The sequence below is a fragment of the Urocampus carinirostris genome, chromosome 13 (assembly GCF_059441175.1).
Source record: "Urocampus carinirostris isolate Australia breed hairy pipefish chromosome 13, RoL_Ucar_1.0, whole genome shotgun sequence".
NCBI lineage: Eukaryota > Metazoa > Chordata > Actinopteri > Syngnathiformes > Syngnathidae > Urocampus > Urocampus carinirostris.
The window spans coordinates 5,636,539-5,656,143 of NC_142361.1; the positions used below are offsets into that span (position 1 = coordinate 5,636,539).

Here is a 19,605-nt window from a genome sequence, read left to right on the forward strand (position 1 = left end):
TAGCTACACCGATATAGTCATTCACGTCGGCTCCAATGATACTAGAATGAGACAATCTGAGATTACAAAGAAAAATATTGCTAGGACCTGTAATCTCGCCAGAAAGATGAGTCGGCATCGAGTAATTGTCTCTGGCCCCTTGCCTGCGAGAGGCAATGATGAGAGGTTTAGCAGACTAGTCTCGCTAAACCGATGGCTGGCAAGTTTTTGCAATCAGAAGGGATTTAGGTTTGTGGATAACTGGCCTGCTTTCTGGGGCCGACCTGACCTGCTGAGGAGAGACGGCCTTCACCCTAACTGGGAAGGTGCTCTCACTCTTTCTAAAAATATAGATTACTGTTTAAGCCTTCCATGACAGGATACACTAGTGCAGGCCAGGTCACAGGTGATTAGTGAACCTGTTACCATGGGTGTGGAGTCTGTAACGCTAGAGCTAACTAGCGCTATGCTAGATTCATGCAATTCACATAGTTTTTGTAGTTTAGAGTGTTCTACTGACTGCACCATACACCCTGATTTATACTATTCTATAGCATCTTCTTCTGTGCCTCTTACCTCTGTTTCTCCCTTGTTAGGTGAGGAGGGAGAAGAAATAACATTATTTTCTACCAATAGTCATCCTGCTACTCCACCGGTCAACAATATTCCTGTGGTATGGAATTCGGGCCGCATCTGCCGTCATGCAAGGCACAAGACCCGGGACCGGCAGTCGAATCCTGTGGTGGTTACCACTAAGGTGCAAAACTCGCGAAAGGTTTCAGCTCAGTCCACAGTGCTGAAGCTTGGCCTTCTTAATATTAGATCACTAGCCTCCAAAGCTTTACTTGTTAATGACCTTATTAATGAACACAATCTTAACCTTATTGGCCTTTGTGAGACCTGGTTGAAACCAAATGAGTTTGTAGTGTTAAATGAGGCTTCTCCCCCTAACTTTGTGAGTGCGCACTTGGCACGACCATGCAAAAAAGGTGGAGGTTTTGCTCTTATATCGGAAAATAGGTTGAAATTTACTTCTAATACCCCTACTAGTTTTAAAACGTTTGAAGCACTTGTTATGAGGTCCTTAATGTCAACACCAATTTATGTAGTTGTTGTGTATCGCCCACCTGGACCATACTCAAATTTTTTGGAAGAATTTTCTGATTTGTTAACAGACTTAGTTACGTATGCGGATAATGTTGTAATTATTGGTGATTTTAATGTTCACATAAACTCCCCATCAAATTCACTTGCAATTGCATTTAAGTCACTGATGGATACATTTGGTTTCAATCAAATAGTTGATGTGCCAACTCATAAAGATGGGAACACTCTAGATCTTGTCCTGACCCGTGGCGTAGTAGCCTCAAATGTTACAGTGTTACCGTATCCTAATGCCATCTCTGATCACTATTTTGTTAAATGTGAGGTGTTGTTTAATGTTTACTGTGATAAGGAAAATATAGGCTTTAGCAGTCGCAATATCCGCCCTAAAACGGTGTTAGCCTTAAAAGAATTATTACCTACGGTAACTGCAGCCTTCCCTTCGTACACTGGGTCTGTTGACTCACTTACAAACAACTTCAATACTGCTTTGGTAAATGTTCTTGATTCTGTGGCGCCCCTAAAGTATAAATTCCGACCCAAGAAGAATACACCTTGGTTTACTGAAGAAACTAGGTTACTCAAACAAAGTTGCAGAAAAATTGAACGAAAATGGCGCACTACTAAGCTGGAGGTTTTTCGACTGGCCTGGTGTGACAGTTTGCTGAAATATAAAGTAGCTCTTGCCTCAGCTAAAGCTTCGTATTTCTCTAAGATTATTGTTGAACATAAGAATAATCCAAAATTTTTATTTGACACAGTGGCGAAACTTACCAGACAACAACTTAACCCAAATGGTTGCACTCATTCTGCTAATGACATTATGGAATTTTTTAATAAAAAGATTCAACTAATCAGGAATGAAATTTTAAAAGAACGCTCTGTTTCCTCCTCCTATATCAAAGATGTGGAGGTGCTAGGTATGGACTGTGTCAGCGGTTGTTTAGAAACATTCTCCAGTTTCAATGAATTGTCCCTTGATAATCTAACACAGATGGTCAGTAGGGCCAAACAAACTACGTGCCTGCTTGATCCGTTTCCAGCTTCACTGGTGAAGGATCTGTTTGAGATCTTAGGACCATCAGTTTTAAATATTATTAATATATCGCTATCCTCGGGCATTGTTCCTGTAGCCTTCAAGTCTGCCGTCATTAAACCCACGCTTAAGCGACCTAACCTTGACCCAGAAAGCCTAGGTAATTATAGGCCAGTGTCAAATCTGCCATTTCTTGCGAAATTACTTGAAAAGGTCGTTGCACAGCAGCTAAATGACTTCATGTCAGAAAATAACCTTTTTGAAACTGTCCAGTCAGCATTTAGAGCAAATCATTCTACTGAGACAGCCCTTGCAAAAGTAACCAATGATCTCCTTTTAACAATAGATTCTGGTGCCTCATCAATGTTACTGCTGCTGGATCTCAGCGCTGCTTTTGATACGGTCGACCACAACATATTATTGATTCGTCTAGAACACAAAGAGGTAAGTATTAGTTTCAGGAGCGAGCAGCAGCAAGTCAACTGCAGGAGAGAGAGTGGGAAAGGTGAGATGGCACAACATTCATTTGGACAGGTAACTTAAAATTAGTTTTATCTGGTTATATCAGTATCAGAAATATTTTATTAACACTCCACTTATTGAAACATGAATATTTTGTTTGTTTGTTTGTACATGATTCAATTGTTTGTTTGTTTGTAAATGATTCAAATTGAATCTTTTCTTCCGGCGCCGTCACGAATGGCAGCCACTCCAGCAGCTCCCGTGTTATTTTCGATTGTTCTCGATTGTTCTCAGCTCAGGGATGCTGCTGGAAATGTGAATTTCCCTTCGGGGATGAACAAAGTATCTATCTATCTATCTATCTATCTATCTATCTATCTAGAACGCATTGGTATCTCAGGAACTGTACTCTCGTGGTTTAGGTCCTACCTGTCAGACAGGATGCAATGTGTTAACTATGGCAATATGACCTCTAAACAATCTAATGTCCCTTGTGGTGTTTCCTCAAGGCTCTGTACTTGGCCCCCTTCTTTTTAGTATTTATATGATCCCGCTTGGTGACATTATCCGCAAGTATAATATTAGTTTCCATTGCTATGCAGATGACACTCAACTGTATGTGCCACTGGAAAAAACTGGACATTTAAGTTTTAGAAATCTGGAGGATTGCCTTACTGAGATTCAAAGATGGATGTCAAATATTTTTTTACGCCTTAACCCAGAAAAAACTGAAATGTTGATTATTGGTCCAGCTCACTGTCGTCATTTGTTTTCAAACATTACCCTGAACCTAGACAAATGTAATATCACCCATAGTGACTCGGTCAAAAATCTAGGTGTTATATTTGATCCTAATCTGTCGTTTCAGTTACATGTGAAAAATATTACTAGAATAGCTTTCTGCCACCTCCGTAATATTGCGAAGATTCGTTCAATGCTGTCCCAATCAGATGCAGAGATTTTAATTCATGCGTTTATTACTTCTCGGCTTGATTACTGTAATGTATTGCTTTCTGGTCTCCCGATGTCTAGCATTAAAAGTTTGCAGCTGGTTCAGAATGCGGCAGCTAGACTTTTGACTAAGACTAAAAAGTTTGAGCATATTACACCTGTATTGGCCAACTTGCACTGGCTCCCAGTCCACTTAAGATGTGACTTTAAGGTTCTCTTATTAACATATAAATGTTTGCATGGGCTTGCACCCTCTTATCTCTCTGATTTGATTTCCCCCTATGTTCCTGCACGGAGTCTGCGCTCGGAAAATGCCGGTCTACTTGTGATTCCGAGAGCCAAGAAGTCTGCGGGCTCGAGAGCGTTCTCCATCCGGGCCCCGGTGTTGTGGAATGCCCTGCCTCTGGAGATAAGATCTGCAACCTCAACGGAAGTTTTTAAATTGAGGCTTAAGACACACTTCTATTCCAAAGCATATGATTGATGCCCACCTCGTATTCTGTTTTGTCCTGTCTTTTTCTGAGGCCTGCCTGGCTGATACGAAGGAGAAGGATGATTTGGGATGGGTCAGCGGACCGGGGTCTGACCTGCAGCATGTCAACCCCTGCATTTACCATCTGGCGTCGTCGTTGATGTCATGCTCTTTCCGGACATTTTCAACATCTTACCTAGTGTTTACTATTCTGTGTACAGTAATGCTAATTGTAATTCACCCTGTTCAATCCTGAAAGGGGGATTACCACATGTGAGGTCCTTTCTCAAGGTTTCTCTTTTCTCCTCACACTGAGGTTTTTGAGTTTTTCCTTGCCCGCATGCTGGTTTGCTAGTTTAAGATCAGGTAATTGTGTAATTTTGTAACTGTAATCCTGTGCAGTCCTTTGAGACATTTTTGTGATTAAGGGCTATATAAATAAATTTGACTTGACTTGACTTGACATGATCTGGCACCTGCCCACAGTGCCAAAACCACCAGTAACTGGTGCACTGACCATGGCATCACTGTCCTTGATTGGCCTGCTAATTCCCCTGACCTGAACCCCATCGAGAATTTGTGGGGTATAGTTAAGAAGAAGATGAAAGACAACAGACCTACAAATGCAAATGAGCTGAAGGCCGCTATCGAAGCATCCTGGGCATCAATAACACCTCAGCAATGCCACAGGCTGATTGCCTCCATGCCACGCCGGAATGATGCAGTAATCCGTGCAAAAGGATTCCCAACCAAGTACTGAGTGCATCAATGGACATTTTCAAATGTTTGATTTAGTTTTGCTGTTATAAAATTATTTTTTTACTTGGTCTGAGGAAGTATTCTAATATTTTGAGATAGGATTTTTGAGTTTTTTTCAGCTGTAAGCCAAAATCAGCAATATTCAAATAATAAAAGGCTTGAAATAGTTCAGTTGATGTGTAATGAATCCAGAATGTATGACATTTTTGTTTTTTTAATTGCATTACAGAAAATAAAGAACTTTATCACAATATTCTAATTTTCTGAGACAGTCCAGTATATATATATATATATATATATATATATATATATATATATATATATATATATATATATATATATATATATATATATATATAGATTGGAAAAGATTATCCTCAAGATGCAAGGAGTCCAAGGAGAAAACAAAATAAAACAGGAGGCTGGAAGTTAAAAATCAGCAGTTCAGTCATCTATTTTTTGCTGAAAAAATGTGAGTCAACAAAATCCAAAGTGCCGAATCAGATTTTATTACCATTTCTCACATCTAAGGTAACCTACCTGACTTCCTGTGAAAGATGATGGTCATAGTAAACTCCTTACCCTTTATATGTATATGTATATGTATATGTACAGTATATAGACGTTGTTAGATCCCAAACGAGAGCGTTGTTGTGGGTGATAAATAAATGGTGGGGACGAGCACGATGTCACCCTCCAGCACTCCCCTAATCCCCATTCCTCGAACCTAATGTGTTCTGCCCCGAAAAGCCTTGCTAAAAGTAAAAACTCGAACGACGCACCCCACCTTATTTGTCCTACCTAATATGTTCTGCCCAAAACCGCTTTTCTAAAATAAAACAAAAGCGGATAGGTGCGGTGGAAAATAATGCATGAGGGTTCTTAGAACCATTTAACTATATTTAACTACAGTATCAGCTTTTTCAAGGACACCTGAAAGGAAGCACCACACCTTTCATCATCCATTTTGTAAAATTTTACTCAAAGGATTTTTAAAGATGGCGATCTTTCAATCTTCAACTTTGGATGTCAAAGTTACCTAGACCCTGTGACTTTTTTTGAAGATCCATCTGTCTATCAATTGTCTATGTTTAAAAAACGAAAAGGAGGTCACCTTCACTGTCTTTCTGGGTAATCACAGCGATTCTCTGGTGGCTGTCGCGCCTTTCTGCCACTTGCTGGGCCTTCCTCTTGGCCTCCAGCGCCAGCACCTGCTCGCCCTTATCGTCCGCCACGTAATGGAGGTCCTTTGAAGGTACAGCGAGAGAAAAAGATGCGTTAATCTAAAATGAATCTAGGTCGGGGTGACAATACGTCTCTTTTGGGGAGGAGGCATGGCAAGGGGGCGTATGGAGTGGGGAAACAGATGAAATGGAAAAGCGCCATGTTTGAAGGCTGACATCACAAGGATGAATGAAATGTCGCTTTTCCTGCAGAAAACTTTGAAATCAGCCAGGTTGTGTGGTTTTTGAACTACGGATGCGATTTTATCTGTCTCATGTAGGTTCTGGGTGTGGAGATTCATTCAAGGACATGTATTATTATGAGTTGTACATGTTTAATAAAACTATAAAAAGAAATGTGTATCCTACATGCGGTCCTCTTCGAGCTATAAACAGCCACAGAGGTAATTGTGCTACACCGCAGCTTAACACTCGTATTTGCATTTGAACACTTCAAGACCATAATAAATGTCCATAATTGATGCGTAATCTTTGCACTAATACACATTTCATGGTAGCCTGTTTAGGTGTAGCATGCACCAGTCCTCTTGGGCGGGGGCGACTCGTAGGAGGGCGATGATGATTCATAGGACAATGGCATATAAACTAATGCCAATTGCTGTTAATCATGAGGGAAAAAGAAATGTAATGGCAAAGCAAAGCCACCAGAGAGCAGTGTCAGCGTCGTTTTTAGGCAGACTTGTTGAGAAACATGGCAACAATTTTATGAATTTACAAGCACTTCACCTAAAACTTAAACATGTTTCAATCTTTGAAAACACAGTAAAATTCAAGCATTTTCAAGGGTTTCAAGCACTCGCATGATCCCTGATAATAATACATATTTTAGGGGGGAAAATAATGTTGAAATACGGAAGAATGCTAGGACTACAGTAGATTTCCTTTTTTAATGAAACCTCTTACACCAGTTAAGCAAGCCATTACACATTTATTTGAATTTTTAAAATGATTGGCTTTAAACGGTTACATAGACAGCTTCCTGCAAAAAAGCCCAATTTTACAAGTTTTGAAGAGCTCAATATCCTGATACCCCAGACCTTTCCGGCCGCCGTACTGAACAGAATGTGTAAGCAGTTATGTTCTTTGTAACAATAAAAGTTATTTTGTTCTTTATTTCATGTTGATGATGTCTGTTTAGTGTCTGTTTATTCTCCTCTTTCTGAGGTTTTGGAGTTTTCCTTGCCCTCATGCAGGGGTAGGTAGTTACATTTACAATTTAAGATAAAGGTAAAAAATGTGAGTACCAAACTCAGTATTGGGCCATCTCTTTTTAAAAAATGTGCTTTATGCATGTATTTTACCATGCCTGTGCCTATAGACTTAGTAATCGATGCTTAAACCACAGCTAAAATAAGTTTCGCTCCGGCTGTATTTTTAAATACGCACTATTCTACGCTGTTCAGAGTTGTTGTAAGCAGAACGTAGTTTAGGCGCAGAAAGTAGTTTTTATTTAACAAGGAGCGCTCCAAAACCTCCCCAAAATGACACGCTACAGTAGCAGAGGACCCCCGCGCTCAATAGACAGTTGTGCCGTATGTGTCAAATTCAGAAATAGAACCAGAAACTGAGACAGCGCCTTTTGACACGGTGCACCCTATGGTTGTGAAAATACTGTACTCTGTTACCTTTTTTTTTTTTTACATTTTTGATCATTTTGTACTTCTGGGAGTTCGTTTAAACCATAGATTTGTGAAGAAGAAACTGTACATTTAACTCGTTACTTAAATCCTAGTGATGGAAAAATGAAGCCCCATAAAGCAGTGAAGCCCACAAGGGAAATCCTCTGCACACACGTAGAGGCTTCAAGATGATTCATTACCCCGACTACGCCATTATGTGGACTGAAAAATGTATAACATGTTTGTGTAAAATGTGCTCCGAATAAAAAATAATATATATTAAAAGAATTTATTCAGAGAGTAACAGAATAAGAGTATATCATGAATTCTTCTGTGTTACTTTGTGCTAATTCATTTTTATTTAGAAACAATATGTTTTAAGGTTTGGACCCAGGCGTTTTTTTTTTCCCCAGATAATTTCACCTGCTTTTGAAAACTCTCTCTCACAAGGTACAAATGAAGCAGGGCTGCATTTATGTCTGATAGCAAGTTTGTAATGAATCGGAAGTGCATATTTCTATGATTTCTAGTGGTAAATGGGACTTTCAAGACTGGGGATGTTTCTTTACCGCTTTTATTTCCAACCAAACTTAAAGTCAGCGAATCATTTTCTGAATCAGCCACGTGGTATACCCAAGTCGCGGGCCTTGAAACGTCACTGCTTACATCATCAACACGCTCATCGAATCGCGGTTCATGAACCACTCATCTAAAATACTCACCACACGCTTCAGGGATTTCTAGCCGAGGAGCACAACATTATTAAATCCCCTCCACGTAAGTACCGGTATTGTACTCCCATTTCTCCTTCACTTGTTGTCTTACTGAGAGCTGAGCTGTGCACCGCAAGCCCTGCTATCTTACATCGTGACTGAAGTAACTGGTAACTGTATATACTGCTTATGAGTGGATGGTGGGCTTACAAATGGCTCTAGTGGGCAGAGTTTGGAGACAACTGCAATGTGATAATGGGGAAAAAAAAACAACACAAATCACGGTGAAACTTCCCAACAAAAGGGGAAGATAATCAAAACCGACTCCAAAGTGACTTGGAGTGAGAGTGAATCACATTCGGGCCCTCGCGGAGGGGGTTCCTGGGCCGGGTGCGGGGCCCTGGGTCCCATCAAAGGCTGCGGCATGTTGAGGAGAGCCTTTCCGCATCAACGACATCACACGACCTCACAGTGGCGACTTAGGGCTCACTGCAGATAACCCTCAGCTGCTCAAGGCAGCGCCCAGCTGGGCCTGCACTCTGCCCTAATACCTGCATATTGGAAGGATAGCTTTTGTACCCTCGTTGGGGCGAAAAGACGAGGAGGTGGGACCGCGCTCTATGTACGAGATGAAGGGAAAAAAAGGGGAAGGGAGGCCTGAAAAAGGTGGGCGAGAGGGTTTACAGGATGGCAATGGGAGAAAATGGAAGAATATGAATGGGAGTAGATTGGGTAATTATGGTGCTGTGTGTCCTCTGAGCCAGCGAGTTAGGGAGGAAATGAGAAAATGGAGGACAACAAAACGGCCTCAATAGGGCCAAGGTGGCTGAGAGCACACAGGTGCTGCCCCTCAATTAGAACTGAACCGGCATTACTAATTGATAAAAGGTTGATGTCACAATACATCAGGAAACCTTTTTTCATAACCCATAATCATGATTTACTAACTGTAAAACTCAACTAACAACAGGTCCCTTAAAACAATCATCAGCAGCCACCGGGTCAGGGATCGTGGAGCGGATCAAGGATTGGCTTCAATGGGATTTAATCCCAGATCAGAGTGTGTGTGTGTGTGTGTGTGTGGGGGGGGGGGGGGGGGGGGGTTTAAGGGTTATTGTTCTATCTTTGTTATTCATTATCCATTATCCGTTATCGGTCAGTTCATAATACGCTACAAAGCCTAGGAGCCGGGACACTTACTCTCAGCCAAAAGGCCAAGCTAAGGTCCTAACCCTAAGCCTTGCTGCAATCATTGCGAATGCACCGTTCCCGGAGGTACTGCAATACCGGGCCGATGCGTGGAGTGGACAGAGCAAGCTCTTATTCCATCTCCAAAATGCAAAAATCCTGATTGAGGGATTTCCACATGTTTTTTTTGGTTTGAACAAATTTATTGACACTAAAAACAGAAAACAATCATGACAATCTCAACAGCAATTAAGCACATTCACAATATTATATTCCAATATTACGTTTTTAACAGCAAACACAAAGTGAGGTTTGAACAAACCTTCTCGAAAATCAAACATATTCACAATTTCATTATATAACATCTTTGTTAGTGTCAATAGATCCGTCCAGGCCAAAGTCGATTGTCCTCGGTCTGAACAAATCCACCGACACCAACAGCAGCAAAACACAGCCATCAAGCATATTCACATTTTTTTTATATTTGACAATATGACGTGACGATATGACGTTTTAACATTTTTTCCTGACATTTTCAACATCAATTAAACAATTTCAGAGTTATTTTCTTTTAACAGTAGTTAACCAGCGTGTAAAAGGCAATACTATTGTGCAAGGGCATAGCTCTGCCATCCCACCCTCCCAAGCAGCATTCTTCCAGTCCTCTGTGTGGGTCCTTTCCATTCTGCGTGGGTCCTCTCCCTTCTGGGTTCCACAACCCAGGCCGTTGCTGCCGGGACTCCCACAGTGTAGCTCCGGCTCCCCCCTCCGGGTGGGTACAGACGAGTCTTCTTTATGGCTGCGTCCTAGGCCCGCCGCTCGCAGATTGTATGGTATCTGCAGCCATTTGGAGCACAGCCCTTCGTGCCAAAGCGACTAGACCACTAAGACTGTAGATGACACAGGAAAAGGCATTAATCTCATCGACGCACTCTTTCTTCTCATGGTGCCACGTTGAACAAAGGTTTAATGGAGCATTATGGGAAAGACTTCAGCCAAAACAATGTTGTACATCGTGCTACTGTGAGTAATAAGAGTGTGATGATGAGATAAAATGAAATTATTCTTTCCATGAAGTATATTACAGATATACAGACATATATTAAAGATACACATACATACATTATCTATATATATATATATATATATATATATATATATATATATATATATATACCAGCTCAGTAGCCTAGATGGTAGGGCGCCCGCTTTGAGACTGGGAGGTCGCTGGTTCGCGCCTCGGCCGAGTCATACCTAAGACTTATAACATTGGTAAAATGGCGGCGCCCTCTGTTGGCTGCGGCTGCATCGGCTCGCTACAACGGGTCAGGTGTATCGACATTTCGTTCTTACAAAGAATGACAATACAAAGGAAATTATTATATATATATATATATATATATATATATATATATATATATATATATACATATCATCTCATTAGCTACATCCTCAGTAGGGTCGCGGGGGTGCTGGAGCCCATCCCAGCAATCATCGGGCAGTGGGCAGGGGACACCCTGAAATGGTTGCCAGCCAATCGCAGGGCACACCGGGACGGACAACTCGCTCGCTCATTCACACCAAGGGACAATTTGGACCGGCCAATCCACCAGAAATGCATGTCTTTGGAATGTGGGAGGAAACCGGAGTGCCCGGAGGAAACCCACGCAAGCACGGGGAGAACATAAAAACTCCGCATAGTAAGTCCGGTAGCTGGATTTGAACCCACACAGGAGGTTCCCAAGACCTTAGAACTGTGCCGCACACGCGCTAACCACTGCTAAATACAGTGGGCAAAACCACCCGCGAAAAGTGAAAATCCGCGAAGTAGCAGCGCCCCTTCCAAAAAAAAAAGAAAAAAAAAAAAATTATTATTATTAGTTTTTTAGACCCAGTTAATGGGGACCAAAACCACCCACAAAAAGTGAAAATCTCCGAAGTAGCAACGCCCCTTCAAAAATGCTTAAAAAAAATATATATATTTTTTTTAATTATTTTATTATATATATATATATATATATATATATATATATATATATATATATACTGTATATATATATATATATATATATATATATATATATATATATATATATATATATATATATATATAATATACATATATACATACATACATACATACGTACATACATTCTTTTTTATGGCAGATTGTAGACCTATTTCCTTATTTTAAGATTTTTCTTATTTTAAAAAATATATTATAAAACAAGAAAAGTAACACTTGAAACTGCTAAAATGATCTGCCATATCAGATGCAGAATATGTCGTCTGATTTAAACCTGGGTAGTGATATTGCATGACATACCCAACAGGACAATACGAACATTTAAACACTGCACACTTTATTCCAGTTTAGCGCCTCACAAAGCCGTCTGGATGGTGGAGAGCGTGAGAGAAAGGCAAGAAAACAATGAACCATCATGAAAAGACGAAAAGCTGAAGAACGAGCAAGCGAGGGAGAGAGAGGCACAAGAAGAGCCTATCAAGGCGACTAAGCGGGGATAACAGTAATACTGCGCTAAAAAAACATCAGATATTACACCTCTTATTTCCCGACGTTCAAACGCAACACTAATCTTATTTATACAAGAGCTTTAGGGGTTGTGCCACGCCAGCTAACAGCGGCGCCGATAAAGGGGCCTGTATTTCAGCAGGCCTGTTTTTCAGAGGGGGTTGGAGGCTGAGAGCCCAATATTGACTGATATTTGAGTTACAGCCAAATAAATGACAGATTAGGTTAACTGGTATACATTAGTGAGACAACGTTGCTGGATCAAAAATGACAACTGGTTCCTTTAATGGGATTTAAACTACGCATTTGAATTGGATTGCTATCGCTTTTATTACCTAAACCAAGCAAGGAGGTCACGTTGGGGGATAGAGGTAGGGTTATGAAGTGGATGAAATCAAGCGTTTGTTTGTATTCCAGATCACGAGGACAACGATTTTATGTTTCCATTGATACCTGAATACTGGACTTTTTCAAATGGCCTTGGAGGAGGTACGCAGGTGTCTATCAAGATTTTGTATTTTTCAATCGTTAAGACTCAGGACCTGCAAGTAGAAAAGGGCTCGATGGCAATAGTTAGTTCTGGTAATATTTTACTATCGAAAATTATAGTAAATATCCAAAACAATCTATTGGAATTGTAAATGGAATTGTTAACCTGTAATAAATTAATTTTGCATAGCATATTCAATTTTAAAAATAAACAATTTAATAATAGTGAATTATACTGAAAATGGGACAGCTACTGCATTTATCCGTGTATAATGTGCAACTCAAATATTGGGTTTGCGTTATACATGAGGTTATATAATCTTATTTGAGCAATGATTGATCAGTTGAAAAATATCGCTGACGAAATATCCAAAATGAAGAATGCCACAGGAATGAAATTCGGGTCTTAGTTGCAAAAGCACTTAGTCCTTACACTGTCATACATAAAGACATGGGACTTTATCTCATTATCAAATCTATATTATTCATGTTGCCAGAGAAGCATGTAAGAGAAGGGAGAAAACAAAGTTGACATGAAAGATATTGACGCAAAAAAAGTGTGTCAAGGAGAAACAACTCTTTGGTGTATCTCAGGGGTTGGGAACCTATCGCTTGCAAGCAATATATGGCTCTTTTCATGAGTACAAATGGCTCAGAGATCAAATAGAACTTGTGCAATTATTTAATATATTGCTACATGTAGAGATGATTGTCGCACATGCAAAGCAGAGACATCAATGATGTAAAAATAGTTCTGTCAAGTATGTATAGGACACACCAACAGACCCTGTTTTGGCCTTAAATCGCTAATGAATCCTCTGTATGGAAGCTCTATGTTCATTGTTGAGACACTTTATGATGAAAAGCTATAGAACAAACTTTTAAAAAAACAATCTTCTGCTTATTTTTTAAATAAATATTGATTTTTTTTTCTAATGAATGAAGTGTTTTTACTACTAGGAGGCTCTAAATAATACACAAGTGTTTCAGTAAAATGTTAGCAGGTTTCTGTCTTAACTGTTGACGTTTCCCTACCAAAATTGTGCATGACAGAACTCAACGGGAAAAAAACACAAGCAAATCCCAGAAAAAGTTCTGTGTCACATGTATGATGTTAAACACACCCATTCATTTACTGAAAGCTTGTCAGAGATGGATGATTTATTACAGTTTTGATTATGTCGAAAAAAGCCGCGTAATTTCAATCAAAAGTCATTTCATTTTTTCTAAAGTAATGCAAACTAAATGCTCTCTCCGGCACCTAGTTTGTAAAGCGTGTTGTAAAACTAGCAAGGGGTTAAACTGCCTTCACTCACCTGTTAAGACAAACCAGTTAACACTTTCAATGCTAAACATTAAAACCTTATCTTTCCATTGTTTGTGAATAAACGTGCTGAGTTAAGAATCTGTGACTAGAACATATATGTTAGTTTCCTAATATAGGTTGAATGAAAAAGAATGATACTGAAAAAAAAAATCTGTACTGAATTTGTACTTGAGATTGTTTTACTGATCTGGCCTGCCTCAGAGCCAAAAATCTGTATCTGGCCTCAAAGCCAAACTGAGTTTGACAGCCCTGATCTACTGCATAGTTTTCCGCATATAACATTTAGCATCACAACTCATAAAAACAGGGGAATTTTTATTTTATTTTAAGACGTTTCACTATGTACTTTTCTTTCATCTTTAGGGGACAAGTAACTCAGGACTCAAACCAAACCCTCAAGTATGCAAATAATAAAATACATTTACTCTAATTAACATGGGTTTAATCCCTGGACATGCACGCACACATTCACGGCCACACGCGTGCGCACCTGTTAGCCTTGTGTTTGACTAGCACTTGAATCAGATAGCGTTAAGGACTTTCATAAAAGCTAATTAGTCATCTGAGAGACAACAGAGAGCTTAATGGCGAGAATGTGTGATACTCACCCATCATCCTGCCATCCCCTGCTTCAAGATTGTGCTTGTACGCGTAAGTGCTCGGGGGATTGTGTTCTGTGTGTGTGTATGTGTAAAAGGAGCTGGCATCAGATTGTGCTATTACGCAGTTTTTGATTTAATTAAAAAACGGGTATCACACACTAACGAGCTGTGAACAGAGCATGAGGGAAACATTTTGAGGAATTAACTAATTGCTTATTTTATCATTAGCAACGGCTAATTAGGCACAGACAGTGCCAAATTTGATGACACCCCAAAAACATTTGACGGTCAGACAAGTCCCTTGCCCATTGTATACAATTGTGGGATTACGGTATTTTCTGGACTGTAGGGCGCAAAGATTTGCAAAAGCATCTGGCAAAACAGGCTGAAACCACAAATTGAAAACATCCTAGCCAAAGAGGAGGCAAGTTTCAAGGAGGAAAGGAGCACCACAGAACAGATTATTAATCTGCGCATCCTATGGCAGAAGTTTCAACAACACCAGAGAAACCATCATATATAAAGTCTGAGTTGATTTAAAGAAGGCAATTTACAGTATATGAGATGACACTTCGTGGGCTGCCATTCAGACGTACAACGTTGGCCAGAAACTAGTCCGACCATTAAACAGCTGTACGCCAATGCCAACAGTGCGGTACTGATCAATGGGATCATTGAAGCTAGGTTTCATACCACAGTTGGTGTGAAACAAGTCTGCATTCTCTCTCCAACTATATTCAACATCTTCCTGGACAGGATGATGACCGAAGCCCTGGACCAACATGAAGTTACTGTCAGGAATGCAGGACACAATGCCATTAAACTCCCTCTGTTTTGTTAATGAAATTGCGAGACTGGCAGAAGAAGAACAGGAATTTAGCGATCTGGTCAATCGCCTGGACAAAGCATCGACCCAGTATGGGATGAAAATCAGCACAGGAAAAAAAACTAAAGTCCTTACCAACAATCCCCATTGTCTTACAAAAAACAGCACCATCAACCAACAAGAGCTTGAACCTGTTCCACATCTAAGTATGTTTGAGCTGACATATAAAAGAGGGGTCAAAACCAGAACTCATGGCCAGGATAGCTCAACCCACAGCTGCACTCGCCAGACTAAAAACCCATCTGGAGGACAATAACATAGTAATTATACATTTCCAATTGGACCTACCATAGGTCCCAGCATACAAGGCACACTGTATAATAAGGCACACCTTGCAGGAGTGTTTTGTAAATGTTTTTTCCCATATAAGGCGCACTAAACAATAAGGCGCAGGAAAATCAAACTGCTGTTATGGCTGAGGTTGCATAAAAAACATCAGAAAATGATGGAATCTTATTTAACATAACATAAACTATCATCATGAAATCTAGTTTCACCTTTGAAATAGATTCATTCTTAAATGTTTACTGTATAAGTTTATTCTGTTTTTAATATTAAACTCTGAAAGAAAATTGCACAGGATGTCGGTTCAGTATTTTGACTATTATTTATTCCTCACTGTTGCTCGATGTTCCGACGTCAAGTCAAGTCAAGTCAAGTCAAATTTATTTATATAGCCCTTAATCACAAAAATGTCTCAAAGGACTGCACAGGATTACAGTTACAAAATTACACAATTACCTGATCTTAAACCAGCATGCGGGCAAGGAAAACTCAAAAACCTCAGTGTGAGGAGAAAAGAGAAACCTTGAGAAAGGACCTCGCATGTGGTAATCCCCCTTCCAGGATTGACCAGGGTGAATTACAATTAGCATTACTGTACACATAATAGTAAACATAAGGTAAGATGTTGAAAATGTCCGGAAAGTGCATGACATCAACGACGCCCCCAGCCTGCAAACCAGTCCAGAAAGTCTATGACGGCCACGACGCTGCCTCTCGTCTCTGCCAGCCGGTAAATGCAGGGGTTGACATGCTGCAGGTCAGACGCCGGTCCGCTGACCCATCCCAAATCATCCTTCTCCTTCGTATCAGCCAGGCAGGCGTCGGAAAAAGACAGGACAAAACAGAATATGAGGTGGGCATCAATCATATGCTTTGGAATAGAAGTGTGTCTTAAGCCTCGATTTAAAAATTTCCGTTGAGGTTGCAGATCTTATTTCCAGAGGCAGGGCGTTCCATAACACCGGGGCCCGGATGGAGAACGCTCTCGAGCCCGCAGACTTCTTGGCTCTCGGAGTCACAAGTAGACCGGCATTTTCCGAGCGCAGACTCCGTGCAGGAACATAGGGGGAAATCAAATCGGAGAGATAAGAGGGTGCAAGCCCATGCAAACATTTATATGTTAATAAGAGAACCTTAAAGTCACATCTTAAGTGGACTGGGAGCCAGTGCAAGTTGGCCAATACAGGAGTAATATGCTCAAACTTTTTGGTCTTAGTCAAAAGTCTAGCTGCCGCATTCTGAACCAGCTGCAAACTTTTAATGCTAGACATCGGGAGACCAGAAAGCAATACATTACAGTAATCAAGCCGAGAAGTAATAAACGCATGAATTAAAATCTCTGCATCTGATTGGGACAGCATCGAACGAATCTTCGCAATATTACGGAGGTCGTAGAAAGCTATTCTAGTAATATTTTTCACGTGTAACTGAAACGACAGATTAGGATCAAATATAACACCTAGATTTTTGACCGAGTCACTATGGGTGATATTACATTTGTCTAGGTTCAGGGTAGTGTTTGAAAACAACTGACGACAGTGAGCTGGACCAATAATCAACATTTCAGTTTTTTCTGGGTTAAGGCGTAAAAAATTATTTGACATCCATCTTTGAATCTCCAGATTTCTAAAACTTAAATGTCCAGTTTTTTTCCAGTGGCACATACAGTTGAGTGTCATCTGCATAGCAATGGAAACTAATATTATACTTGCGGATAATGTCACCAAGCGGGATCATATAAATACTAAAAAGAAGGGGGCCAAGTACAGAGCCTTGAGGAACACCACAAGGGACATTAGATTGTTTAGAGGTCAGATTGCCATAGTTAACACATTGCATCCTGTCTGACAGGTAGGACCTAAACCACGAGAGTACAGTTCCTGAGATACCAATGCGTTCTAGACGAACCAATAATATGTTGTGGTCGACCGTATCAAAAGCAGCGCTGAGATCCAGCAGCAGTAACATTGATGAGGCACCAGAATCTATTGTTAAAAGGAGATCATTGGTTACTTTAGCAAGGGCTGTCTCAGTAGAATGATTTGCCCTAAATGCTGACTGGACAGTTTCAAAAAGGTTATTTTCTGACATGAAGTCATTTAGCTGCTGTGCAACGACCTTTTCAAGTACTTTCGCAAAAAATGGCAGATTTGACACTGGCCTATAATTACCTAGGCTTTCTGGGTCAAGGTTAGGTCGCTTAAGCGTGGGTTTAATGACGGCAGACTTGAAGGCTACAGGAACAATACCCGAGGATAGCGATATATTAATAATATTTAAAACTGATGGTCCTAAGATCCCAAACAGATCCTTCACCAGTGAAGCTGGAAACGGATCAAGCAGGCACGTAGTTTGTTTGGCCCTACTGACCATCTGTGTTAGATTATCAAGGGACAAATCATTGAAACTGGAGAATGTTTCTGAACAACCGCTGACACAGTCCATACCTAGCACCTCCACATCTTTGATATAGGAGGAGGAAACAGAGCGTTCTTTTAAAATTTCATTCCTGATTAGTTGAATCTTTTTATTAAAAAATTCCATAATGTCATTAGCAGAATAAGTGCAACCATTTGGGTTAAGTTGTTGTCTGGTAAGTTTCGCCACTGTGTCAAACAAAAATTTCGGATTATTCTTATGTTTAACAATAATCTTAGAGAAAAACGAAGCTTTAGCTGAGGCAAGAGCTACTTTATATTTCAGCAAACTGTCACACCAGGCCAGTCGAAAAACCTCCAGCTTAGTAGTGCGCCATTTTCGTTCAATTTTTCTGCAACTTTGTTTGAGTAACCTAGTTTCTTCAGTAAACCAAGGTGTATTCTTCTTGGGTCGGAATTTATACTTTAGGGGCGCCACAGAATCAAGAACATTTACCAAAGCAGTATTGAAGTTGTTTGTAAGTGAGTCAACAGACCCAGTGTACGAAGGGACGTCCCCTGGTCTTCTTGCAAGTTTAAAATACATTGATGTCTTCTCTTCTTATTGAGTGTCAACAGAACTATAAACTTATCATTAGTATTTCGTTGTCACTTTGAATATATTTTTCAATTTACCATTTGTTCAGGCATGTAAGGTCCAAATGATTAAAAGGTGAGCCTGCAAATTTCTGGCAAATTGTGGGTTTTCAGGTGCGCCTTAGGGTCTGGATAATACTGTAGATTACCAGATAATTTTGAATAGTTTTTAATTTAATTAAATGTATATCAAGCACTAAAGAACGGGAAAGCTAAGAAGACAAAACGTTGGGAGTTGGGAGGGACCTCGCTTATTTTGTCAATGTCAAGTCGTTATTAAAGCTTCCGGGGGCAATTCTGACCAGCAAAATATTGCAAATACCTTAGTAAACCCCCACTTCCCCATCCAAAGAAGGACCTCAGCTAGTGCCATGGTCAAACCCCAACACTCACATACACACTTCTGAACCCAACTACTCTGCCTCCCCTTTCATTTGGGCTGAGACTTAAGTGTTTCACTTGGACAAAAGGGTTCTTTTTTTTGGAGAGGACCTCTATTGTTGGCAGTTGACAATAGAACCCAAAAAAGGGTCGGCAGCGGAGGCTGGTAGGGGGAGTAAATATCATGCTGGGTCATCTCCGTGGAGTGTGTGTGCATTTTCGCTAGTCGACCATGCGTTATTGAATTGTGTGGGCAAGTTAAAAGTCGGAAAGAGTTTGGTAAGGATGGGCTGTTTTTTGGGGTTTGAGGGGAGGGGTTTACCCTCATTAACCCTAACTTAACCAAATCAGGCTGGATCCGGCCAGTGGTGTTGGCCAAGCGGCAGGTTAAAGCAACATAACAGCCTAATTAGAGTGAAGGGTGAAATGTCATTGTTGAATTTGGACGCTTGCTTGATCACACGGGCAATAAAAAAACAACTGCTTAATGTCAGTGGGGGCTCATGAGGGAGTGCAAAGCTTGTTTAAAAAATATCTAAATGTCATTATAGTTATATTTAG

The 19,605-nt window shown here is 40.3% G+C and overlaps 1 protein-coding gene and 1 pseudogene across 1 annotated transcript in view; both read right to left on the reverse strand.

Annotated features, from left to right (window-relative positions):
- wdpcp (WD repeat containing planar cell polarity effector) overlaps window positions 1-19,605 on the reverse strand; it is a 118,439-nt gene that overhangs the window by 28,663 nt on the left and 70,171 nt on the right. Inside the window, 1 exon segment of the mRNA XM_088351996.1 lies at window positions 5,878-6,010. Within this exon segment, the coding sequence (XP_088208122.1) occupies window positions 5,878-6,010 (133 nt within the window).
- Window positions 9,593-9,756, reverse strand: LOC148353560 (U2 spliceosomal RNA; annotated as a pseudogene).